The 25,819-nt window shown below is 40.0% G+C and overlaps 2 protein-coding genes across 4 annotated transcripts in view; both read left to right on the top strand.

The window, feature by feature from the left end:
* The window catches only part of LOC115356499 (uncharacterized), a 42,388-nt gene extending 19,614 nt beyond the window's left edge, over positions 1–22,774 (top strand). Inside the window, exons 1-3 of one of the 3 annotated variants that reach the window (XM_030047684.1) lie at positions 5,019–5,168; positions 6,219–6,285; positions 16,461–22,774. In XM_030047684.1, coding sequence (XP_029903544.1) covers positions 16,581–20,813 — 4,233 coding nt within the window. In that variant the 5' untranslated portion in view covers positions 5,019–5,168; positions 6,219–6,285; positions 16,461–16,580 and the 3' untranslated portion in view covers positions 20,814–22,774. Of the gene's footprint in view, positions 1–5,018; positions 5,169–6,218; positions 6,286–16,460 lie in introns of those variants that run through there. The other 2 variants (XM_030047683.1, XM_030047685.1) reach the window with 2 other exon arrangements.
* A 2,474-nt stretch (positions 22,775–25,248) lies between these two features.
* itsn2a (intersectin 2a) overlaps positions 25,249–25,819 on the top strand; it is a 48,552-nt gene continuing 47,981 nt past the window's right edge. The window contains exon 1 of the mRNA XM_030047686.1: positions 25,249–25,422. The gene's annotated coding sequence lies outside the window, so the exon portion shown is untranslated. The remainder of the gene's footprint in view (positions 25,423–25,819) is intronic.

Raw genomic sequence — 25,819 nt, 5'->3', positions numbered from 1 at the left:
TCAGGCTCAACTCCGGATTTTCTGTATCACAAAGCTGGCTCACCTCTGATCGGGACAGGAAACCTGTCCTAATCCTGTCCTGAAAGCTAGCCTGCTCCGGGACAGGCTAGCTTTCAGGATAGGATTGAATCCTACATGAAGCACCGCCCCCTGGCCAATCAGCTGTTTGCCAAAACGTAGCCTGCCCAATCACTGAGGATCTCCTTTAACGACAAGTCCAAATAGTGAGGAGAACATTACGGTGTGAAAGGATTTTCCTGGACTGGACTGATCATATCACATATCACTTCAGCCTGGCTACCAGCTGCCTGCTATACAGAGCTGACACTCTGTAGGAGAGGAAAACACACATGAGAGACCATTAAAAAAATGTGATAATTAAAAGTATTTTAGAGGCGTTTCACAACATTTTAGGGACATTTAAAATGGCACAATTAATTAGCTTTAATTTTTTTTTGGGGGGGGGGGGGGGTTAATGATAAGTACACAGTCTTTCAACTTCTAATCAGATTGAATAATTAATAAGTAATAAAAATAATTACATGGAGGCTATATCACAATTTTCATATAAACTTTACTGGGAAATTCACCAGTTAACGTTCACTAGTGTAAAGGTTAACGTCAACGTCTTTTAACGTGACGGTTATAGAGTCTCTGCTCACTGCAGACAGCTGTCCCTCACAACGAGCCGGCAGCAGGCCGATACACTGAGCAGAGCGAAAAGGGGAGATGAAGTGGAGGCGTGAAACATGACATGAGAAACAACTTGATATATTTTATATTTGAGATGGCAAGCAAGACATTAAGAAGTGGAGCGGAGGAGAGAGGCATGAGATAATAAAAATATATGAAATATATATTTTGGGGGATTTAGTTTGAGGGGGCACAACATTTATTTGAGGGGGCCAGGCCCCCTCTTGCCCCTGCGTAGAACCGACCGTGGTACATAGAAATCTGATGGTGCCAGTAGATAAAAATGTTTAAGTCTTGCTCTGATGTTACAGAACCGGAGACCCTAAAATGTCCATCATTGTGGGATAGGGCTGTTTGCCTGTCATAATTTACTGTTATTGTTACTATAAATCTGATCTTACTGGCTTGATTTTAAGATCATTGAGCTGCTTGAAGTTATTGGGCTGTGAATGCCAGTTACTTTCCTTCACAATCTCCTCCTTTCCTTCACTGCCTCAGAAGCTGATTTGGACGTTGCTAACTCCCCAGACAGAGGGAAAGCAGCCTCAGAGCCAGGAAGATTTTTATCCTGGAAGCACAGGAGCATTTCTATCAGCATGTAGTTTTCATCACTGCAGCCATTACCCAGTGCCAGTGTAGGCTTGATCACACTGATCACATGGGGCCAGTTGTTCAAAAAATTTAATCCAGATTAAAATTATCCGGTTTTGGAAATCTGTTTTTTTGCTATCCAGGATCAGGTAATCCGTCTAACCTTTCTGCTGTTTTTTTGAAGCAACAATGGATTGGATCACCCTGATCCAGATACACAGTTTTCAAGGTTACCAAATCTGGATTACCAGTGCTTTAAATGGGACAACATATCACAATGTAGGCTGCCAGCAATGTAAAGAATAACAGGTAGAACAGCCAACGGGGACATTTTAAGTCTTCATTATTTTGAGACAAAACACAAAAATAAATGTACACTTCCATTTATAATTTCCTTTACGACCCCTCACTTTACCCCTCACCAACTATACATTAACAAATACATTGTGCATATTTTGAAAATTTCTTAAATTGAAAAAAAAGGGAAAGAAAGCTAAATGTCCAGTAATAAACAAAATAATGTTCAGGGTTCTTCTTAACTTGAGGAGAGACCAGCATTTCCAAGCCCTGCTTTTAGGAACTGGATCGGAAGTTTTTCTTTGGTTTGCAGCAGTTTTGTCAGCTTGATTTGTTCCTGTGCCAGGAGTATCTGTGTTTCTGCTCTTTCAGTTTCTCGTTCAATAAGTGATTCATAGGTATCGTCATTATTATTTGGCAAAAAATACTTCAAGCCTCTTTTCTGAGCTCCTGTGACTGCTGGCTCTACCAGTGAAGTTCCAGGTTTTTCTTCAATAACAGGGCTGAGATCCAGAATAAATGTTGTTTAAAATTATATCTGACAGGTTAATCTTTGATAATTGTTTGTTTTAAATTATTATACAGTGATGAAAGACAGAAAAATTTAATATATTATCTTTGTTATTAAAAGCTGTTTGGGGTGTTATGTCATGGGGACAAGATCATTTTTATTTCTATTTTCTTTTTACTTTACTGAATTGGTAACCTATGTCTACTTTGTTTACTTTATCACTGTAAGGGTAAAACAAGTCAAATGCGAAATATATATATAAGTATATACTAAAGGATCCAAATGTTGTATCATTTGACCAATTTCAAAGTTTGACTACATTTTCTTCCTGAAATCCACCTTGAAATCCTACCCTCTGTTGGGATCAGGATAATCCTGTTTTTATGGATCAAATTTATCCAGATCCTACTGAAACATTTTGAACAAAACAAGAGTGAAGATTGATCCAGAAAAAAACAGGACTGCATTACGTGATCAAATTCAATTTCAGACTCCTTTTCCTTTTAATCAACACATTTTCAAGATTTGATCCAATCTAATCAGATTACCTTTGAACAACTGGCCTATGCACATTATATTGTGTTTAGTTTGTGACTGACCAGTATAATAGTCGGCTGACACTGGCCTGTGACAGATATATTTACATACAGCAAAGCAGCATGTAGCATACCAATATCACTGTTTTCAACAGAACATGATGGAGAAAATATGTATTAGGTGATTTAGAAATGAACAACCAACCAACTACCCCCCATGAGTTGTGGTGCTGTGGTTGACAAACATACACTTCAGTGTGTTCAGTTCATCTAATTCATTCAGTTTACAATGTTTTAAAATGAATTCAATGTATAATTCTTTAGATTTACCAGAGCTGGTGTCCATTTGGCCGTCATGTGGTTTTATTGGGGCAGTATTTCTAGCTATATGCCAATATGAACTGAAATTCTCTTCAGAGAATGTCAATGTTAATTAGTGCCATTCTGGACTCTGCCGTGTCACTTCTTATAAATGCTTATAAATGCTTAGAAATTACTGTTGGTCCAAATATAAGACTTTCCCCTGAAAATCTGTCCTCTAGTAAATCATCTCCAGACCAGCTTATTTCAGTGAATTCAGTACAATCACAATAGTTTGTTTATTCATTTATTTAGTTATTATTTTTAATTATTAATTTTGGATTCAACAAGAGCAAAGACATGCATCAAGTAAACCAGCTGGGCAGATGGGCCACCTCGTGTTTCTCATTGGGAATCCAGAGTTCTTACTCCACTCCAGCAGGTGGCGGCAAAACGCTCGGAACTGCTATGAAAATAGAAGAAGAACTTGTTTGTTTTTTTTTTCTTTCTTTCTTTCTTTCTTTTCTGTAGTCTGTGCGGCACAGCGGCAGTTAGGACCATAGATATAGAAACGTTTATATATCTATGGTTAGGACAGTGTTACAGTCTCTTACCTGTGTGATGACACAGTCCGGGTCATCGTGAGTAGGACTTGTGAGTGAGAGGAGCAGTTTTTCAGTGGCAGGTTATGAAGAAGGCTTGTTTATCCCACAGAAAGTGAGTATAACGGTCTATCCCATTCAAATCACAGCTGGCTGGTTTTGATGTATGTCGACATTGTACGTGAACAAGTTTTGTCTTAAAGAATTTTGACAGAGACACAATATTCAGACTTTTGTACACCACCACAGTGGATTTGAAATTGAGTAATCAAGACTTGATTGAAGTGAAGACTTTCAGCTTTAATTTAAGGGACTGGACAAAAACATGGCAATAATCTTTCAGGAATTACAGAGAGTTTTCTACATTGTCACCCCATTTTCAGAGGCTCAAAAGTAAGGACACTCGACTAAAAAGCAGTTTGTTGGCCTGGTGTGGCCTTTCCCCTCGTTTTTCCATGACAAATTAAAAAAAATAATAATAATAAAAATAAAAGGTGTGGAGTTCATTCCAAGTGTTTGGATTTGCGTTTGGTAGCTGTTTATCACAACCCTCAACATGTGATCCATCAAAGATGCCAAGTCCCTTTACAAGCCTGAGGAGGAGAGATTTGCCGCCGCCTGACTCTTACTCCAGTCCAGCAGGTGGCAGTAGAGCACTCGAAGGTTGTTTTCCAAACATAAAACGAGAAGAAGACGCCGATCAGGAACACTGTGGAAGAGCAGCTGCAGACATGAAATTAAGTCAGAAAAATTTTAATTCTGCTGTGCAATTAACAGTAACACCACCCTGATTTTATCCAAAAGTTCATATTGACTTTCACATTCAAGAAACTGCATAAAGGTTGTGGAGATGTGAGTTTAGTGGAGGAAAGATTACATACCGTATATCATACATTTATTCCAGTATTAACAGGATTCACACAGGAAGAACAGGATTTTCTAATTTTAAGGTTACACGAAAGGAATGGCAACATGTATGGGATAATGGGGAGGTGGGAAGACACTTAAATGCAGTACAACGGGAAGTGGGCACGGTGATATCAGTTAAAAAGAGCACTAAAGAAGAAAGCATGATGACAAGGTTGAGGGTAGGTAACACTGGGTTGAATAAAAAGCTTCACTTGCTCAAAAAAACATCCAACAGGCCTTTGCGATGTATGGTCAGTGGATGAGTCAGTAGAACATGTCATTCTTCATTGCAGCAAGTATTCTAGAGAGAGAGTCGGTCTAAAGAACGAGATTAGACGGATTGGAATACAAGATCTAACATTGAAAAGTGTATTAACTGTTGGATTAGGGAAACTCATTCAATTTATGAAAGATACAGGGCTAAATAAGAGAATATAATTATTTATTTATCTATTTATTGTTTCTTTATTTTGTAGTGGGAATAGATGACTCTGGTTCACACTCCAGCACTGTAGGTGGCGGTAAAGCACCTTAACGTTGGTTGCTACCCGCCATAAAATACAAAGAAGAAGACGCCGATCAGGACCACTTTTTTCCTCTGCTCCACGTTGGTCTACAGTTTGGAGACTGAATTTGGACTCAGTTTTTCTGTCGAGAAATTGCCCGTGGACTCGTAAATAGGAGCTGTAACTGAGAAGGACAGCTGTTTGGTCGCAGTTTATACACCTGGTATGTTTTCCCAACTGAGAGTGAACGGCTATAATGGGTTTTCCCATTCAAATCACAACTGGATGTCGGAGTGTTGGTGGTTTACGTGTTGCAATTGTACATCAGCGGGTTCAAAGTTGTTGTTTTGTCCTGTGCTAACGTTGAGCCAGGCTACGACAAGTTGTAGCATGTAACAGGTTATGAAACAGCGGGCGTGTGTGCAGGAAACCTCCGTGTTTTAGTCGCTTTTTTGGTTGCACTCCGTTCAGCTTCTGTGGTTTTTCCACTTCCTTCCCCGTGTTGACACAGTGTGGTGCCCGGGGACAGGGGCCCCCACCCGGCCATCACTTTAACATCTCAGGTCCCTCCAGGAACACATATGTCTCAGTTTAGTCTTTTGCTTATTATAAACAAGTGCTGACACCAAGAAGACATGATTTGGAGGTCGGTGAACACAAGATAGAGCAGCTCCAGAGCCACAAAACAGGTTCTCTCAGTAACAGCTCAGGTTATTGCCTGTGTGTGTGTGTGTGTGTGTGTGTGTGTGTGTGTGTGTGTGTGTGTGTGTGTGTGTGTGTGTGTGTGTCAAGCCCGTACCATGAAGAAGCTGCATCAGTCAGCACCTTTGTAAAACATTAGTTTGCGGTTCTTGCACTGTAATAGGAATTTTGAAGTTTCCCACTGTTGCCTTTACCACATGGGTGGAAATGAAATCCCCCCACCTGTGCTCTCATGTCCTGTCACTGAAGCCCCTACATATACCATGTGCCTCTAATGAGCATCTTGAAGTATTCCAAATAATAGTTCCAATATATTTATAAAGAAAATATATTATTATTATATTATATATAGTATTACATGTCAACAACAAAGGCAAATGGCCCCTACATCCTCTCTCTCCATTCACTGTCTGTGTTGCTCGACCATCTCTGATCCTCTCTCTCTCTGTCTCCCATCTCTCCTCATCGCTCTCCACTCCTCTGTGGGTCTTCATCTGTTTACTTATTCTTATTAGTGATCTGGTTGTAAACTGACAGGCTGTTTATGTGTTGTTTTGTTTGACCTGTCCAGGCTGTTTTCCTGCCTCCCACCAACTGGGTGCTGAGAGCTCCGGACCTCCGTGACCTTGAGTGGGGAGGTATGGAAAATGTGTTGTTCTTTTATTGCTTTAAACTGCTGGCTATCTTTTTTTTTTTTTTTTTTTTTTTTGTATTGCAAAGTGCAACTGTCAGATTGTTTCATAGTGATCAAAGACAGTCAGAGTTACCCCCCTGCATGTTTAGCGTCATTTTCATGCTTAGGTTTATGTGGGTTACATGTATTTTTAAAGATGGCAGTGTGTGTAATATCAGTGAAAGTGGATCCAGTGAACCTGGATCTGTGTTCTCATTCAAACAGCGATATTATGAAAATTAAGTGAATGAATGAATGAATGTTTTATTTTGGTCATTTTCAAGCGGCAGAAATCAAATACACCTATGAATAGACAATTACGTATGCACAAATATTTAAACAATAAATAATATTTCATTTCCTTTCAGTGGGAAACCAAAACAAATATATAATGTATACAAATAAACACTAACCGAAAAGGTATAGGCAGAAGCCTTAGCTTATTTTGGCTATCCTTGCATTACTAATATTTCGTCTGCTCACTTAAATAATAAAGTAAAGTAAATGAAAGACACAAGAACAAAATATGTGTATCTATACAAAGGGTCCCAAGGCAGTCCATAAGTACACTAGTGTTCATAATTTTGTTTTATATTTACTAATAATATTATTTTTAAATAGCTTTTTAATTCTATTAAGTGTATTACATACTTTCATTTCTATTTCTAAATTATTCCATAAATTTACACCTTTTACTGTTACCGTATTTCACCAATTAATAGCCCGGGCGTTTAATACGCAAAATCCACTTGGACCCCAGGCATTTAGAAGAACCAGGCGGCTATTCGCTGCAGGCCTTTATTTATTTTTACACAGACCTGCACCAGGACATTATTGTGATGACAGTTACTGTCCAACATATTTTTTAGTACAAAAGTACTAACAATATGGTACAATACGGTACACCCTTTTTTCTTACGTTAGCTCCTCTCTTATTTTGACAGAAAACGGAAGTGCCGCACAGTTATTGTGCGGCTAACTGTTTACTTCTGCAAAAATAAGGTGAGTAGCCTTATTTTGGGTTTACCTCAATATAATGCAAATAATCGCCCCGGCGGTTATTCGGGTGGGCGTTTAATACGCAAAATGGGTGCAGACCCCAGGCGTTTAAAAGAACCAGGCGGCTATTTGCGGCCCGGCGATAAATTGGTGAAATACGGTATACATCTTTGTTTTACATTTGTTCTTGTTTTTTTTGTACATGCAAATCCCTCTCAGTTGGTATTTATTCACTCTGATCTGGAACATCTTCTGGATACTTTCTGGAAGCATGTTATTATTCACTTTATACATGATATGTGCAGTGCAGTTCCGGATAAGCAGCTCTGTTTTATTATTCTTATTGCTCTTTTTTGTAATATAAAAATTAGATTTGTGACTGTTTTGCAAGTGTGTCCCCAGACCTCCACGCGGTAAGTAATGTATGGGTCTATGAGAGAGCGGTACAATAGATGTAATGAAGTTCTGTTGAGAATGTATTTTGTTTTGTTCAATATTGCAATAGATTTTGATATTTTATTCTTAATATAATTTATATGTGGTTTCCAGCTTAGTTTGTATTCTATAATAACTCCTAAAAATTTATTTTCATAGACTCTCTCTATTTCAGTATTATTTATCATTATTTGTGTTTGATTTTGAATTTTTCAATATCCAAATATTATGTATTTGGTTTTATTTAAATTTAATGACAATTTATTTATATCAAACCATTGTTTCAAAGTTGCAAGTTCTTTCTCCACTGTATCCAGAAGGTGCCCCAGATCTAGACCAGAGTACAGTAAATTCGTGTCATCAGCAAACAAAACAAAATGTAACAGCCTGGACACATTACAAATATCATTAATATATAAAATAAATAACTTTGGACGCAGCACAGAACCTTGTAGAACCCCACATGTAACCCTCAGTAAATCAGACTTTTCATCATTTAATTGTACATATTGCTGTCTATTGTCGAGATAGCTTCTGATCCATGACTATGCTATCCCTCTGATCCCATTTCTGTCCAGTTTTCTCAGGAGTAGATTGTGGTCAATGGTGTCAAATGCCTTTTTTTAAAATCTATAAATACCCCTACTGTATATTCCTTCTTATCTATTGCTGTTGTTATTTTTTCTGCCAGATCCATTACTGCCAGTGTGGTTGATCGATTAGTTCTGAACCCATATTGATGTTCAGTTAATAAATTTTGTTTTTCTATGAAATGATCAAATCTATGGATGAATAATTTTTCTAAGATTTTTGAGGGAGAAGAGAAATTGGTCTCTAGTTGGGTAAGAGGCAGGGCTCCAGACTAACTTTTTCACAGGTAGCACTGGTGCCACCTAGCTTTTCATTTAGTAGCACCAAAAGAAATTAGGTAGCACCATATTTTTCTTTGTATAGCGTGTTATTAATGCATGACCTTATCATGTTGATGAAATTTAAAGATTAAAAATGACCCAAACTTGTCTGCAAAATATTTTAATTTGAACTTTACATTTCTCTGCAGCAGCAGTACAAAATAGATCATCTTCTTCATATAAACAAAACATAAAAATGAAAATAGGGATGTCCCAATCACGTTTTTTGCCCCCGAGTCCGAGTCATTTGATTTTGAGTATCTGCCGATACCGAGTCACGATCCGATACTTCTATAAAACCACGAAATGATATGTTATTGATTGAACAAAAATGACAAGAGGATGCATCAGTAATTATTTCACCTGAGGGTTGATAGAGTACTTTTTACTGTAACAATATGTTAAATTACTATTTGTTATAACAATGTTAATTACTTATCAAACAGACCTAACAATTCAGCTACCAATGAATGAGCAGTAGTATGCCTGTGATGACATAGATTGAAAAATAAGCCGAAGTGAAACCTCTTCTCTGAATAGACAAGCTAAGCCAGTGTGCTGCTGTTAGCCAGTGAAAATAGCGCGGAGTGGCAGCTCTTCGCTTTGTTACACAATCTATGTCAGTGCGTTGCTGTAGTCTGGAAAGTTTCTTTGCCTTTTAGACTCGGTTTCCGCTTTTCGACTTCGCTTGTCACTTCCCTATTTTCAGACCCTCCAGCATCAACAGCCTCCTCTGACACATTCTTTTTCTTAAAATAATCAACGATAGACCGCTTCATCTTCTTTGTTTAGTTTTTTTAGCGGGATCGTCGGTGATCATTCAGTGAGCGCGCTGAGTGTACGCGCGCGTGTACGTCTGTGCACGTCACGCATTAAGACAGACAGGCAGGCAGAGACAGGGAGCGAGAGAGAGGAGAGATAGGAGTCGCAGGAATGAGCCAGAAAGTAGCCTAATATTTTTATTATCAACCACAACCATTACTGCACTAACATAGCCACGGGAGTGATGAGAGATTAAAAAAATGATTTTTTTTTCACTCGTCCTCCTGCAAGTAGCACCGACGCGACGTAATTAAATTTTAACTCGCACCTTAAAAAAATTAGGTCGCATATGCGACCTAATAGGTCACACCCTGGAGCCCTGGTAAGAGGTGTTTATAGTCCATGAAGATTCATAGTGTCTACGCTATATAGTGACGGCAAGAGGCGTGGCCAACCTGTCAGATTTGACAGGTTGGACCCCCGCACTCTTTGAGACAAATCAAGAAGCTACTATAACAATTTCAGTGTTTAACAAACTGCATTTTGATAAAAGGCAGTTATTGGGAAACACAGATATTGATTAACTGATTTATTTGGGCATTAGGTTAACATTTTATAATTTAATTATTTTTAATTATTTTATTTATTTAAATGTCTCCACACACAAACATAAATGGCAAGATCTAAGATACTGACAAAATAGGTACAAACACAAACAGTACCAGGAAATAAAATAAGGTACAGAAATTAATACAAAAAGGCTGGACAATAAATGATTATCAAATCAAAATCACAACTTCTGTCAACTGCGCGGGGGGGCTGGGTGCTTTTGTGTGAAAAGCGAAGCGAACAGCAAGTGGAACGAAGGAGAGATGGGAAGGCAGCCAGCGCACGACATAGCAGCATAAAAATGAACACAACAATTACACAAATACGTCTCTGATTAACGTTAGGGGATTTAGTCACTTGGGGGAGTTTGGAAAGTCACTAAGTTGTCATTGTATCAGCAAGTGGAACGAGGGAGAGACGGACGGCCAGCGCACGGCATATCAGCACAAAAACAAACACAACAAGCGTTACATAAATAAGTTTCTGACTAACGTTAGGTTATTAAGTCACTTGGGGGTATTTTGGAAAGTCGCTATGTTGTCATTGTATCACTGGTATTTGCGAGCGCTTGTGTTTTTCGCGCCAGGCGATTCATACATTCCCCCTCCGCCTAGCCTACAGCGGATATGTCGCGGCTGAAAGCCATCCTCTCAGCGTGCACGCAGAAACTATTCGCTGCAGTGATTGGTTAATTCCGTTGTCAGTATTTCATGACGTATGGCCCAGAACCCGCCTAACTCCCTCCGGACAATCCAAGCTAGCATCAACAACAGATTCCTAAAGGAGCCGCAGACTGAATATGTCGATGTTTGTTTTTTTCCCCCTTTCCTCGTTCATTTGATCTAGGCGGTCGGTGAAAACGTCTAGGCGGTGCGCCTAAGAAATTATAAGGCAGGGAAAACTCTGTATCATATTTTTTACTAATGCCATATCAATATCTTTACAGTCGGTGGATTTTTTATTCTTGAAATTGTTTACCACATTAGTTAGTTCCCTCTCTGTAATTCTCTTCAGAAAAATGGTGTAAGGATTTATGTTAATAATATTTTCATCAACATCATTTTTCAGCACTGGATCCACAATTTCTTTTGCTAAATTAGAACCAACATTGACAAAATAATTGTTAAATAAATGTGCGGCTTGTTTTGTTTCGGTTATGATTGGTTGATTATCTTTAATAATGTAGTTTGGATAATTGGTCAAAGTGGTCAGTGTTAAAACTATGACCACCGCTTCTTCATATTCTATTTTATCTCCGCCAGAGATAAACTTGGAAATATGCCCTCATTTTTCAATCATCATATATCACATGGAACACCAGGACGCAGCCAGAATTTGGCTGTGTAGCTGAGAGAGGTTAGAGTGGAAAGCTACTGCGAGGTTATTTTCACCAAAACAACATAATGGTGACATTTCTGTGCAGGATGTCCTGTACCTGTGTCTGGGCTGTAAGCCCCCTTGCTTGGTGCTTTGTGACAATGACACAAACTATCCATTAATTTTTTCCATAGAATTGATCAGTCAGACCCTCCTGTGCCACCAGAATCCCTAATTTCTGATGACAGTTCAGAGAAAGAATCAGCAGGTGAAGAAAAAAAAAGAAAAGAAAGGACCGCCATGTATTGCAGTGTTTCCCCTCATTCTATTGGCGGGTTGCAGCGCCTCACCAATGGAGCCTACCACCTCACCTGAAAGTCACGCTAAATGAATTTAATTGAATTTAGTTAATTTTCAAAATTAAAAAAATAATAAGATCACAACAGAAATAATTTAATGTCACATTTCTATAGCATATGTCTAGACCGCGTTTTTATCAAATAAACTAAATACGTTCAGGTTGGTTAATAATCTAATTTATATAATTTCTTGTCGGAATGTGCTCTGCTGTCTTGTGAGAAGGAGGGCGGGAGTCCGCTCTAATCACACAATAGTCACACACGTGCGCACACATTCACAAGCAGACAGAGACAGGAGAACAGAGGAGACTCATACTTGTATCCGTACGTAATTGAAATAAATAATTCATGCCCTGTCGGCTCCAGCCTCCTGAAAAATAGACGAAACTATCAGCATTTTTTAAAATGCATTGAATGACAGCCTGAGTCGACCATCAGTGGCACTCCTCCGGTCCAAGTCAAATGGATACCCACACAGGCGTTCCAAGCACTAGAGCCGCGGGTACGAGTGATGCCCAGAGCGGTAGCCCCCTGGTTGTAACGGCCTCCCCTTCCCCTGACACAGGGTATCCGCGGTGTCTTGAAAAGTATTAAAAGGTGATCAATCAATTTTGGGAAAATTAAGACCCTTAAAAAGTATTAAAAAGTCTTATCACGGCTTTATAAAGTCTTAAATTTTGAAAGTATTTTTTCTGAATTAGCTGTCCAAGAGTTTGATTCCCAAAAACATCGTAAAAGTTTGTGAATTTATTCATTTTTATTAAAAAAACAAAGATGAACAGGTACATAAAAAACTAGGCTATTGTGGGTGCGTTCGTAAATTGTCTCTGAGAGCACCAGAGCGAGCGGGCGGGTGGAAATTCAAAAGCACAAAGTACACTCTGGCGCTCCCAGTGCATATTACGAACACACCGAAATGTTATATGAATCCATGCGTTCAACTTAACTAGGGCCGAATCGCGGACGGAATCGTGGAATTAGCCAAATAAAAAGGAATCTATTTTTAACGCAGAATTTGACATAATTTGAATGAAATGCTGTTTTTGTGTGGAATATGAATGTATGTCTGGGGAAAATTACATGAAGGGAAGCAAATCTGGGTGGCACAACCCCTCCAGTCATTTCACCTGCACCTGCACCACCAAGAAAAAAAATGACAACAACTGCACCGGCACCGTACGAGTCCAAAAGGCAAAGACAATGTCCAGGCTACAGCAGCGCACTGACATGGATTGTGTAACAAAGCGAAGAGTTGCCACTCCGCTCTATTTTCACTGGCTAACAGCGGCACACTGGCTTAGCTTGTCTATTAGAGAAGCGGTATCACTTCGGCTTATTTTTCAATCTATGTTATCACATGCATACTACTGCTCATTCACACAGGCATACTGCTGCTCATGGTAGTTGAATTGTTAGGTCCGTTTGATAATTAATTTACATTTTTAAAACAAATAATAATTTAGCATCTACTCCTTCAAGATAATTTATTATGTTCTACAACTCATAAACATACACTAACACTACATACCAAGTGTTTGAGCAACATATCTCCGGCTACAAAAGATCCGTGGTAAAACGTACTCCGTTGTTGTGCGGTGAGGTATTAAAAAATATTGAAAGGGTCTTGAAAAAGTCTTAAAAAGGTATTAAAATTAACTTCAAGATTCCTGCATATACCCTGTGACAGCACGCTCAAGTCGACTCATCAACACGAAGATGAGTGTGTTCCCGGTCCAAGTCAAATGAACACAGGTGTTTCAAGCACTACTGCCACTGTAACAAATCGTTGTATTCTATTAAACAAATGTTATGTTGTAACAACATATTATTTGTTAAAATTACAGACATGGCTCCTTAGTTTGTTCAATTTTCTCTTAATGTAGATGAGTCAATGAGTACAAATCTGAAGAATTTTAAGCAACTTATTAATACTATCCCCACCCTCCAAAATGTTTGTGTCATTCAAAAATTTAATTTTGCGGTGCTCATCTTGGAGCGGCTCGCAGCAGCAGCAGGCTGAGGTCAGCCAAGATGGTGAGGTGAGGGTTGGAACAAAGATTCCAACTCAGAGAGGGCAAACTACCTTTTTCCAGCAGAGAACCAGATTGTTTTTCCTTTTGTGTTTAACCGTATCGTTAACTTAGTATGTAGTGTTGTGAAGCACCAGGTCACCCATTTGCAGGGGCACAAATCCAATTCCACCACTGGGGGGGTCAAGTCCTCAATTTCTCAAGAGAGGGGGGTACACCAATATTAACCAATGTACAATATAGAATGCAAAAGTTAGAATAGTCGCACGCGATACACTACTTGTCACCAGTCTGTGCCCTCTTTGGCTGCTGCGCCTACATAAGCAGCCTTTTCATTATTTTGGCAGGATTCAGGGCAGGGACACTCTAGAATACCTGAACCTGGGGGCCACTTTAGGAAAATGGAAAGGGGCCAGGGGCCAGTTGACAAAATGACAGCATTAATGATACTTGATTACTTCTCTCTTTCATTTGTTTTATTTTCACCAAACATATCAAAAGGTAAGTGCAGTGATAGTCTTTTATGGCTTGGCTTTTCATTTCTGTTATGTCCACAACACAGTTTGTGTGTGGATTTGTGTGTTTCTGTGAGTGCAATTTGCACATTCAACATCAACAACTTTTAACATGAACAACAAATGTACATGAATAGCTTTCTGTGTGTCTGTCTGCTGTCAGGTGGGTTAACACTGAAGATACCTGAGCACATCTCTTTCAACTGCTTTTCTGTTTAGATGACTTATTATTATATACAAGCCCACAGTGGCGGTTCTGCCTATGTTGCCGCCCTAGGCGAAATTACTGCCTTGCGCCCTTCCATGTTACTAGCCGGCGCCCCTCCACCTCTAGCGGGCGGCGGCCAGCCCTAGGTGCACGGCACCTTTTCATCAAGCTGGGGCGCCTGCAGCTGCATAGATAATAGAAAACAGCTTTGTGGCGCTGATGATTTTTTATTTTTTTAGTGCTCGTGCCGCCCCCCACATGACATTAAAAAAATGCCGCTCCAGGCGCCTGCCCACTTCGCCCATGCCAAAAACCGCTACTGCAAACCCAAACAGAATCCATTGACTTTTTTTGGTTTTCTGTGGTGATTCAAGAGGAAAATCTGTGGGATTCTGTGGAGTGATATTTTTTTTTCCTTTTAAGGTTTTAGACAGCTATCCAGTACTATAATCAATGTGTTTGGAGCAAAAATAACATTTTTTTAACATGTGCGCACGCACACACACACACATGCAACACCATTGCACGCTACGGAGTTTAGCTTTGGGAGTTAGCTGTTAGGTGTCAGCATGACAGAAACTAGATCAGCGGTGACGACGGCGCATTTCAAATGATTTCAGACCTAACCAGCTAGTAGTTAGTAGATGTGACTGACCCAAACCACTCTTCTTTCTGTTGTCGTGTCTTTGGGACTTAAGATGCTCCACAGTGGTCTGTTTCCTCAGATAATCCACCGAGTGTTGACAAACTTTACAGTCCAACACTGAGCACGTTTACATGCACACCTTATTCCTGTAATAACCGGAATAGTCACAATATTCCGGTTGCGCACGTGTCATGTAAGCACGCACCGAACCCAATTAAGGTCATATTCTGGTTGGAGAGAATTCCGAATAAGACCCCTGGAATATGCCTGTTCCAACCGGAATATTGGGGCATGTTAACACCTTAGTTGGAAAATGCCCCTAATTGGAATATTCAGTCACGACTGTGCATGCTCGACCTGCAAGGAATTCTGTGGCGTCTTTGTTGCTATGGTTACCTGTAAGTGGGGAAAACGGCATGGTGAACAGCAGCAAGAGCCAGGAGACTGCAATCTGGCTTCAGCTAATGAAAGACTTAAATATCATGGAGGAAAAACATAGAACATAGAACTAGCGACAGAAGAAAAAGAAGAAGACTTCTTCGTCTGTATTTCCGGCAGACCAGACGCCTATACGCGTACTGCTGCCCCCCATGGCTGAGTGTCGCATTACGTAAGAGAGTGGAATACGCCGAAACACGGGGGCATGCCAAGTGACATGTAAACCGAATATTCCAGTTGCTGCAGCACAGTTACCTTAACTGGAATATTGACCGGAACCAGAATACGGTGTGCATGTAAACGTAGTCAATGTCCCGCTCTAGTAAACATCTGATGTGAGAGGCGGGATGCGTTCAGGTACACTGACACAGCTGTGGAGTTTTCGTTGGAGCCCCGCGGCCGCGGATACAATGTATCTCTGTGCTGCGAGCCAGTAGTCTCTGAGTGAGGACTTGTTGCACCGGAGTTGTAGGGACAGTCCGGACTCAGGACTCAGGATCAAACCATGTAGCAGGATACATGGGGGGTGCTGCTTTAAGAATCCTTTTAAAAGTGTCGTGTTTATGTGAGAAATGACTTCAAAAGTGGAAACGTTTGAGGGGGGGGGACACTGACCATTTGACCCCCCTGGAATTTGTGTCTATGCCCACTGGTATGTAGAAGAGAATTTTTGCCACTTACTTACAGATTTCTGAGCGGTTCTTACATTTTCCATTGTAAAATAGCATTAGAGTATTGCCTGTCTCACACTGCAGAAAGTGCTCTGTTCCTTTCTTGAAAAGATAATGCTTATCCGTATTTATTAAACATTTTGAAGGGTAGTTGGGTAGAAGGGTAGAAATGCAGTTTTTGTGACTTTGAAATGCTATTTGAAATGTGAAAGTACTCAGACTGCTGTTTTTCCTTCCTAGACTTCATCACTGGAGACCATTGGGAAAACACGAGATGGTGGGGGAATTTCTACCATGTGATGGACAGCAATGAATTTGAATAATTCTTCAATGTAAATTTCAGCATTGGAAAAAAAAAGGATGGATTTCAGCAAGCTATGGCAGCTGCGCGTCATGTATGCAATGAGATCTTCAACTGATCCATTCTATCACTGCAAAAATATAGGACTAGATTTTAATGCAGCATCCCAAAGAAAGCCAAAACTAGATTTACAGTTGTTGACCAATGGGATTGTGTATGAAGTGTATGACTTTGCTAATTTGGTAAACAAAAGTAAAAGACAGTTCATCATTGATGTCTTGGAGAACAATTTTGATATTGGACTGGAGAGCAAACAACAGCGAAGTGATTTTTGTACCAGAACTCTACTTAAAGTAAAGCAATTAATGAAAAGACCATGGATAGACAAACATGAGCTTTTCAGCCTTCCTGACACATCATCCATGGCAGGGCATAACCACGGCTCTCTGACTCAAATGTCCAATCCAAAATCTTCAGATATCTACAACGCTGATTGGAGTCTGGCAACTGCTGAACATGATACTGCTGAGAGCGTCCCCAGGGAGCTGGACAGACTCTGTGCTGCTGAAGCTGAACAAGGAGATGAAGACATAACTCCACGTATGGCATCAACAGAAGAATCAAAAGAAGATGTTTTCCCCCACTCCTACCCATTCTGTAAAGAAATTGGTCTCAACCTTGGCTATAGATCCAAGCAAACCCTAGACATGGGTTTGTTGACAAATGGTGTGATGCTAGAAATAGAGCATTTTGCCAGAATATTGTGTGGATTCAGCAGAGAAATTATTCTTAATGTGTTGGAGCATAATTTTGAACTTGATTTTACAAGTCTGGATGCTAGAGATGAAGCATTGAGGAACTTGAACCGCCTTCTGGCAAAGAAAGCACAAATTAAAAAGAGTAATGGAGCAAAGACCAGTCTGCTTGAAATGAAGTTTTTTTCATCTCATGTAAATCCCTCTAAAAGAAAAAGAGACGAAACATTACTCAGTAAAACAGAAAACATTGAAGGTCCTGCCCCAAAATATCACCACAAGGAAGTAATGAAAAGAAGGCAGTATGACGTAAAGAGTAAGCAGACAAAAAACATGGCCTTGAATGAGACTGATGTGCCTACCAGTCACACTACACCGTGGGACCAGGGTCTTGGTGATGTACATTCTTACATGTGTCCACTAGAAGACTCTGACCTGGAGTCAGATGATGCTTCAGACTCAGAAAATAATCATTATCAAGAAAGCATGCAAAATGAGAATGGTTCTCCAAACCTGAACATACCAAGAGAGTCAGAGATGAGATCTCTAGAAGTACTGGAGCAGACTTTCCTCAGCCCCACTGACTGCTCATCAGCTCATTTGTCTTTAAACCCAGATCTTAGCCCGGCTTTGGCCACTTGTTCTGACAGAGGACAATCTGAAGGTCAAAGCCCAAGACAGACTACAACAAATGTCAAAGACCTTGACGACAGTGACACCATGGAACAGAAGGAAACAGGAGCAGAACAACTGATGTGGAAGCTGCGTACTCATCGTGTGAATGAAATCTTCCTCAGGTCAGCAAAGAATTACTGTAGTTTCCACATATGTAAGAGACTTGGCTTAGACTTCAGTGTTGGATCTGGGGTAAAACAGAAGCTTAATGCTCATTCACTGACAAATAGTGTGTTGCTTGAAGTTTGTAAATTTGCAGTAGCAATGAATTCGTCCCAACAAGAATTCATCATGGAGATTCTTGAGTACAATTTTGATTTGAGATTCATCAGTGGACAGCAGAGACATGTTTTTGCATGTGAAACAATGCATCGAGTTAGACAGTTGACACAATGTGAAGATGAGGTCAGATTCTCAAAAGAAGCTTTTGAACTTCCTGTTGATAAGCTTAAATTAACAACTAATCCCAAATATCACTACAGCTGCTGTATGAGTGTTAATCCTAAAATAAGCAGGGTTTCTACAATGAAAGTTAAAGATGTTGCTCCTGTGCCTTCTACAAATTGTAATGAACTTGTTCCAGAGCAACAAGTGGACCTTTATCCGCACTGCATGGAAATCGGTCTGAAGCTGCATGTCAAAAAACACGAAACACACAAGAAACTGGATTTCAGTGTCTTGACCAAAGGAGCGATGATTGAAGTGACAAACTTTGCAAAAATGTTATGTGGAACATTTGAGCAGATCATCATAGATGTCCTTGATCACAACTATGATCTTGATTTGCAAAATGGAGAAAGTGATACTGCCAGATACATTCTTGCACAAATTCCTGTTGTGATGGATCATAAGAATCTAACAACATGTATAAAAAACTATCCAAAAAAATATTTCCCACTGCTGATGAGATCAGATGAAGACAGTGAGCCCAAGTCAGATTCAGGTAGCACTGTTCCTTCACAGACAAAAATCACAGATCATTTAGACAGCTGCACTGAGACCCAGCAGAAATTAAATGAACAAGAGAAAACTTTGTGGACATTGCGCAACAGGCGCTCTCAAGAAATCCTTTCAGTGCCTCATCTGGAGGACTGTCCACTTTACTCTTTTTCTAGGTGCAAGAAAATCGGCATAGATTTCAATGTCGGATGTGGTGTGAAACAAAATCTTGACCCAAAATTACTGACAAATGCTGTAATCTTGGAAATTGGCAATTTTGCAACAGCGGTGCAAGAATCCCAAAGGCATTTCGTCCGAGAGATACTGGAGTACAATTTTGATCTTGGTTTAAAAAGTGACCTTGAACGTCATGCCTTTGCACACCAAACTATGGCAACACTTAAAGTCAATAGCAGACCAAAAAAATTATACTCCATGAAAAATAAGATTTTTAAGCTCCCTGACCTCAGCTGTATTGATTTGTCAGACTATGTAAAAGCTGTGTATTGCCCAAAATGTGATCAAGACAGAAATCTTAAACGTCATGGAATGGATGAATCTCAATCTGATGTCCAGCATCATCCAAGTCCACATGCCAAGATGGACACTGCACAAAGACGTACCTGGAGTCTGTCCTCAACCCTCCCAAGAACAGAGGGAGCAGGAATGAACCCTTTCCCCAAATGCAAGAAGATCGGCCTCAGCCTGTGTGTGGATGAGGACCAGCCACAGGAGAAACTTGGGTTGCATTTATTGACACATGGGGTTATGAGAGAAGTGGCCTCTTTTTCACTGAAATTGTCTGGATTCAGAAGGCAAATTGTCAATGATATCCTTGAACACAATTTCAATCTTTGCATACACATTAGAGAGAGCAATCCTTCCAACCAGTTCTTCACCAACATTAACAGAAGTCATCCAGGACATGCTTGGTTGAGTGAGGTTGTCTCATTTTGCACAAGCAAAAGAAAACCTTCTGAAATTTGGAAAAATCCTTGTTTTATGGAGAAATGTCAGGAATGGAAGAAAAAAACAGAAGAACGACAGTTGGCTCTGCAACAAAAGAAGGAGAATTCCTCTTTGAGAAAAGCAAAGTTGAGTATCAGAGCAACAAAGAAACATCAAAACAGTGAAGGAAACTTCTTTCCTCTGTGCAAGAAAATTGGTCTGGACCTTGATGTGGAATCCAAATCAGCAGCCAAAGCAAAACTGGATTTGAAGTTATTGACGAGGGCTGTAGTATTTGAGATACATAAATATGTGGCTACCAGAGCAGGAGCTTACATCCCATCTGTCCTATATGACATCCTTAACTATAACTTTGATCTCAGTTCACAAAATCACAGGTGCTGGGAATTTTCCTTAGCCGTTACACAGAAAGTCACAACCATGGTGAAGTCTTATCAAAGAAATCTGGACAAAGCAGAGGAAGTCTTTGAGTTACCTTTTGTTTTCAGTTCCAGCGACTCAGAGGATTCCATCAGAGATGAAAGTGAAACAAATGAAACGTTTTCATTTGAATATCCAGACAGTGAATGTGAAAAAGAGGGCAGACGCACTCCGGCACTAAGACTAAATTCAGATTTGAGTTGTGTCTATTTACTTGATGAAGCCAAACCTTTGATCAAAATAAATGAGCAAATTGCTTCCCATCATGGTGGCACAGAATCTTCAGCAGGCATCACTACAACTGAGGCTGAGGAAGCCCGTGTAGATGCTTTGTCCATCCTACAGGTCAGTGTCGGCACAATGACCTCTGACTGTGACCGGCTTGTACATGACAATGAATCGTTTAGCATGAACATTAAAGAAGAACAATACGATCCATATTATGACCATGTTGAAATTCAGACTGGTTGGCATCATGGAGATGCATCCCACCCAGAAACTGAAGTGGAAATTAAGCAGGAAGATGATCATTAATACTCTGAAATTGACCATATCAGAAGCAGATGACAAACGGTTTTCAACTTGGGTAGAGGATTCAGGGAAACAAAAGTTACTTTTGGCACTTGTAACTACTACTGCTACCACAAACATCTTGTGACATAATGGACCCATTTAGAAGTCATTTGTATCATATTTTTACACATATGATGATGTGGTGGTGTTGATGAAATTGAAACTAATTGAAACTCCTGTAGTGTGTTGTATGAGTAGGGTCAGGTTTGAGGAGGTGTATCGACTACAGAGAGAATTTATATTCTAGTTAATTTACTGAGGATGGCTAAAGAGATGTCAGTGTTGTGCTTTAAAGCACAGACTTGTTTGATGCGACTCATTCAGCAATCATTTCTGTTGGCTTTTTTTCTCTCCTTTTTTCGCATTTATTGAACATCCATACATTTTAGAATTGTCTTAAAGTGTACTTTCTTCTAATGCTGCTTGCATTACCCTCAGTATATAGGCTAAACCTGACATCTGGAGTGTAAAATCATTTTTATTGTCGCAATTTTAAATATTTGTAACAGGTTCTGCCTTACAGTATTTTTTTTTTTAATATAAATTCAAGGATGTTAAAACAACCTCAGTCTGTACCCTTAACACCGACCCACTGCTTGAAACGTGTCAAAAGGATCCACAGTGCCAAAGGCAGCCCTAAGATCCAGTAAAACCAGAATGACATTTTCCTCAGGGTTAGCAGAGAGTAACAGGTCCAGGTCATCTGTCACCTTCAACACAACTTTTTCATTGTTGTCGTGGCCTTTGAATCCTGATTGAAATGAATCAAGGATCTTGTTGGTATTCAGGAATGTTTGCAATATTTACATTTTCTTTTCCTTTTCCTTTAGAAACGCCCTAGAATTTATTTTCTTCTTACACTGTTGCCTTTTTCATTCTGTTAAGCATATTGGTTACATGTCACTTTGAATAGAAAAATGTGCTAGAGCATTAAAAAGCCAGCGTGATTTATATCATTACTTTTTTCTTTTATTAATGTACATTTTTGCTTCATTGTTCCTTTTTTACACAACAACAGGAGCTGTGGTGGCTTTGGAAATTCTGGGAAGATATATTGTCAGATGTTTTAAGACAATTTATGTGTCAGTTCATAGCCTTGGCTTGGCCTGTAGTTTGGACTACTTAAATCTCTAATTTGATTGCTGTCTCTGTATCTTTGATGTAACTTCTTTAATAGAAGCATCTATCCACAGTGTGGGGGTGGGGGCTGCAGTAGCACATAAAGACCTAGGATGTTAAAACAACCTCAGTCTCTCTCTACTGTCACTATAAGCTACAGAAATCCATTTTTTTTTTTTATTTAAATAAATGAGAAACAATTTGTACAAATGGACCATGTACATGTTTTGCATATATTTTTCTTCCTTTTTGATAGCCCAGTAGCCTACCTCATGATTTGCATGTGCAAAACAAAAAGCCTATATCCTTCCACTTCCTTTATTTGCAAATGTAAAACTGGCATGTGAGGTATTGCGTCTTCATTTGTGGACTGACGGACCTGCATGTATTCTTTGATCCAGTCGAGGGACTTTTTTGTTGTTTTATATTGAGACTAACTTTGTTCTTTCCTTGCAAGATCCATCAACAACTAACTGGAGAACTGCACGCAATTGAGTCTGTATGTTCCTAAGGATACTGACTTAATATTTTCACAATTTTTGAGTTTTTAGTGTGCTTCTGAGACATGGCTTATCTTTCCACTGCTGTGCGACCATTTTTAGCAATGGTCACTCTCACTATTGAGTCTTCAGCTTTCTGTATGTCAAAATAAACCATAGCTATGATTTCTTTCATCTTTTGTCTGTCATTACTTCAAGAAATCCACTTTGCTAAGCATTTGCTGAAGCATTCCTTTCTCATCTAACCTGTTTGAAAATCTTTGAACAATCATCTTTTCTACTAGTTTACCAGTGAGGCTGCTAGATTGTAGCTTCCTGCACTTGCTGGGTCTTTCCCAAGTTTGGCAGACAGTAAAATCAATGCAGTTTTCCACTGAGCTATCATTGTTCATTCTCTCCATATCTTATTGACCAAATCCAACGCTGTTTCCAAGGTTTCTACAGGTAATTGTTCAAACATTGCATAGCAGAGCTGGTCTCGCCCAGGGGCACGATACTGACACCCAGCTGTGGCCCCTCTCATTTCCATCATGACAAATTCCATCTTCTTTGCTGTCATACCGTTCTCTGTTCCCTCCTCAAGCTTTTCCCCTTCTCCTTTTGTATTTCCAGTGAGATGACTTAGACCAGTGGTTCCAACCCAATCCTCAATGATCCCCTGTCCTGCAGGTTTTTGTTCCAGCTCCGCTCTGGTGCTTGACCCAGTTAAGACCCATGCACCTTCATGCTGTTCAGGTAGATCTGTGTCAGCCAATCAGCACGAGGCCCTCAAATGGATCAGGTGTGAAAGAGCAGAGCCGAAACAAAAACCTGCAGGACAGCAGGTCCCTGACGACTGGGTTAGGAACCACTGACTTAGACTGGCAGACACTTTACCCACGAGGTTGGCCTTTTCTGTATCTGTTTGTATCTATCTGTTGTTTACATTGACGTAGTACGTGTTTAAGGACTTGGAAGCGTCAAAATAAAACTTTCATTCTATGTTTGGCTTGGGAGACACAGAACTGGGAGTCAAATACTAAAATAGCACATGCAGTTACACTGATGTCAGTAGCTTTGTTTCTTAAAATAAACTTGTGTAATCTAGTGGCAAAAGTTGTTGAAACAGGTTGTCAAGTCAAAATATTACACAAAATGAATGGCTGAAGGTCTAAGGAGCAAAATTTTGACAGTAAAAAAATAATGAGATTTGGGTATGAACAAACAAACAGAATTCGTATGACCAACATATGTTTTTGCAGTTTTATAAGAAATATGTGAGCCACACCCTCGCTGCATACAGGGACTGCACCAGTGGCACCTTAGCTTTAAAACAGTGTGGTGGCGTCATGACCTGGATCTTGGTGGACTACTTTCATGTTTTTGTTTCATTTTGTGTTTTAAATTTCCATTTCAATGCCCTGGTGGTAAAACATTTAATAAAAACATCTCTTTTCTGCCTCTGTGTCCTATTCAGAGCACAACAACCCAGCATTTTCAGTAAATTTAACATTTTTCCATTATTCGAGAAAGAGCCCAGCATGTCAAATGTTTTTGTAGAATGTCTCCTCCATCTGTGCATATAATAAATAATATATCTTCTTAGACGTGCTGTGCTGTTTCTTCCGTCTGGGGGCAGCAAAGACCATCCCAAACAGAAACCATTGAGCCTGGGAAAATGCAGCTATGCAGATCGTCAGATTTCCAGCCTGCCTCAGAGCACAAGTTGGACAGGACTGGAAACAGTGGCTTTGGACTCTAAATAAACCGTAACATGAACAAGTTTTAAAAATATTTAATAATAATTTGTGCATTTCATGTTATAATCATGAGGTAGCTCAATAGTTGAAAGAAGCCCTAACTAACTGGCACATACACTCACTAATTTACGATTAGCCTATCAAACAGGCAGATATAAACGTCTGCTCGCAAGTTACCACAAACAGCTGTATTAAAACCGGAATAAGATGTTTTACCTTCAAAATAAAGGCATGATGTGTTACGTTGAAACGTGCTGTCATACGCGATGCATCAACTCAGTGGCCCATGCAAGTGATTTTGTATGTTTGCGTAATTTCTAGAGAATGTATATCCAGCCATTGATTTTCATTCACTCCACTACAATATTGAGAGGAACTTCAAACAATCTGCACACCGATTTTTCATCACTATAATAAAGTCGTCCACATTAGTTTTCCTAAAAGCAGCAGCAACACTGTTGTGTTTTCATGACTTGAAAGTAGGCGAGGCGAGACGCTCCCTCCGCCAGGGAAAATAGTCCCTGGGGAAACATTTGCTCTACACAGTGAATGACTTATCAGCTCTGTGGTTTATGAATGTTGACACTGGGTGGGTGTTTCAACCAAAACTTCAAATTTGAAAATCAAGATAATTGTGGATATGTTGTGAAATCTTTAGTAAAATCGGGTCTGTCAGAGGTAAATGGGCCAAAAATTCAAAACCACTGGTGTGGTCATTGAAGGCATCAAAGCTTGAGCTGTCAAAATTGCCATTAAGTGTGAATAATATTTTATTTTATTTTTATTTTTTATTGTAGGCCATCTGCTGTTTTGTACATACCTATTGTGTTGCAACTATGATACGCGAGGTAACCATATGCAAACTACTCCTCAAGTGTGCTTTCGATCTCCAAAAGTAAAAAAAAAAAAAAAAAAAGTAGCTTGTAGCTTTTATGTGAGTTTATTTTGTAAGCAATCACCGGAAGTGCCGTGTGATTCTTTCGCGCTTGACGCTGGTGACGCCCATTTCCATTTTACACCCGCCCCGGCCACCGAAGCGGTTCCTCCCTCTCCAGCAGCCAGACTGCCAGCCTGGTGTGGGAGCACCACCATCCTTTGTACGGCAACAGGTAAACCCACACACGGGAGCTTCAGCGGCCGAGAGCGGGCGGAGTGTCGCGGCCGCCGGACCGAGCCGCTCTTGACCTTGTGTTCTGCGCCTGCTGCTGGGAGGTAAGTGGGATCCTGCTCTGTTAAATACCACACAGGCTCCGAGGCTGCTTGGATTACAATGCTGCAGTAGGCTACACATCCTGGCACATTTTTTCCCCCCTCCCTGCCTCTGCATCTCCACTATTTGACTTTATCAAACCAAACCCCGACTGTCAGGCTATTGTCTGCCTAGTGGTCTAAAGGACAAGTCATCTAAAATGCTCCTCATCTGCATGCCCAAACGCATCCTTGTTAATTTATTGTTTATGTTTCAAAACAAATGTGTAAATGTTACCTGAAAACGTATTAACACTGGCATGGTGGCCTGGAAAAGTGCCAGGATCATGTATTTCGACAGTGGCTTCTCCCCCCTAACCTGCAGCCTATATGTTAACGTGAGGACATGAACAGGCTGGGC

Source organism: Myripristis murdjan, chromosome 24 (genome assembly GCF_902150065.1).
Source record: "Myripristis murdjan chromosome 24, fMyrMur1.1, whole genome shotgun sequence".
NCBI lineage: Eukaryota > Metazoa > Chordata > Actinopteri > Holocentriformes > Holocentridae > Myripristis > Myripristis murdjan.
The sequence above is the reverse complement of the archived record's forward strand: the minus strand, read 5'-3'. Positions and strand labels throughout refer to the sequence as shown.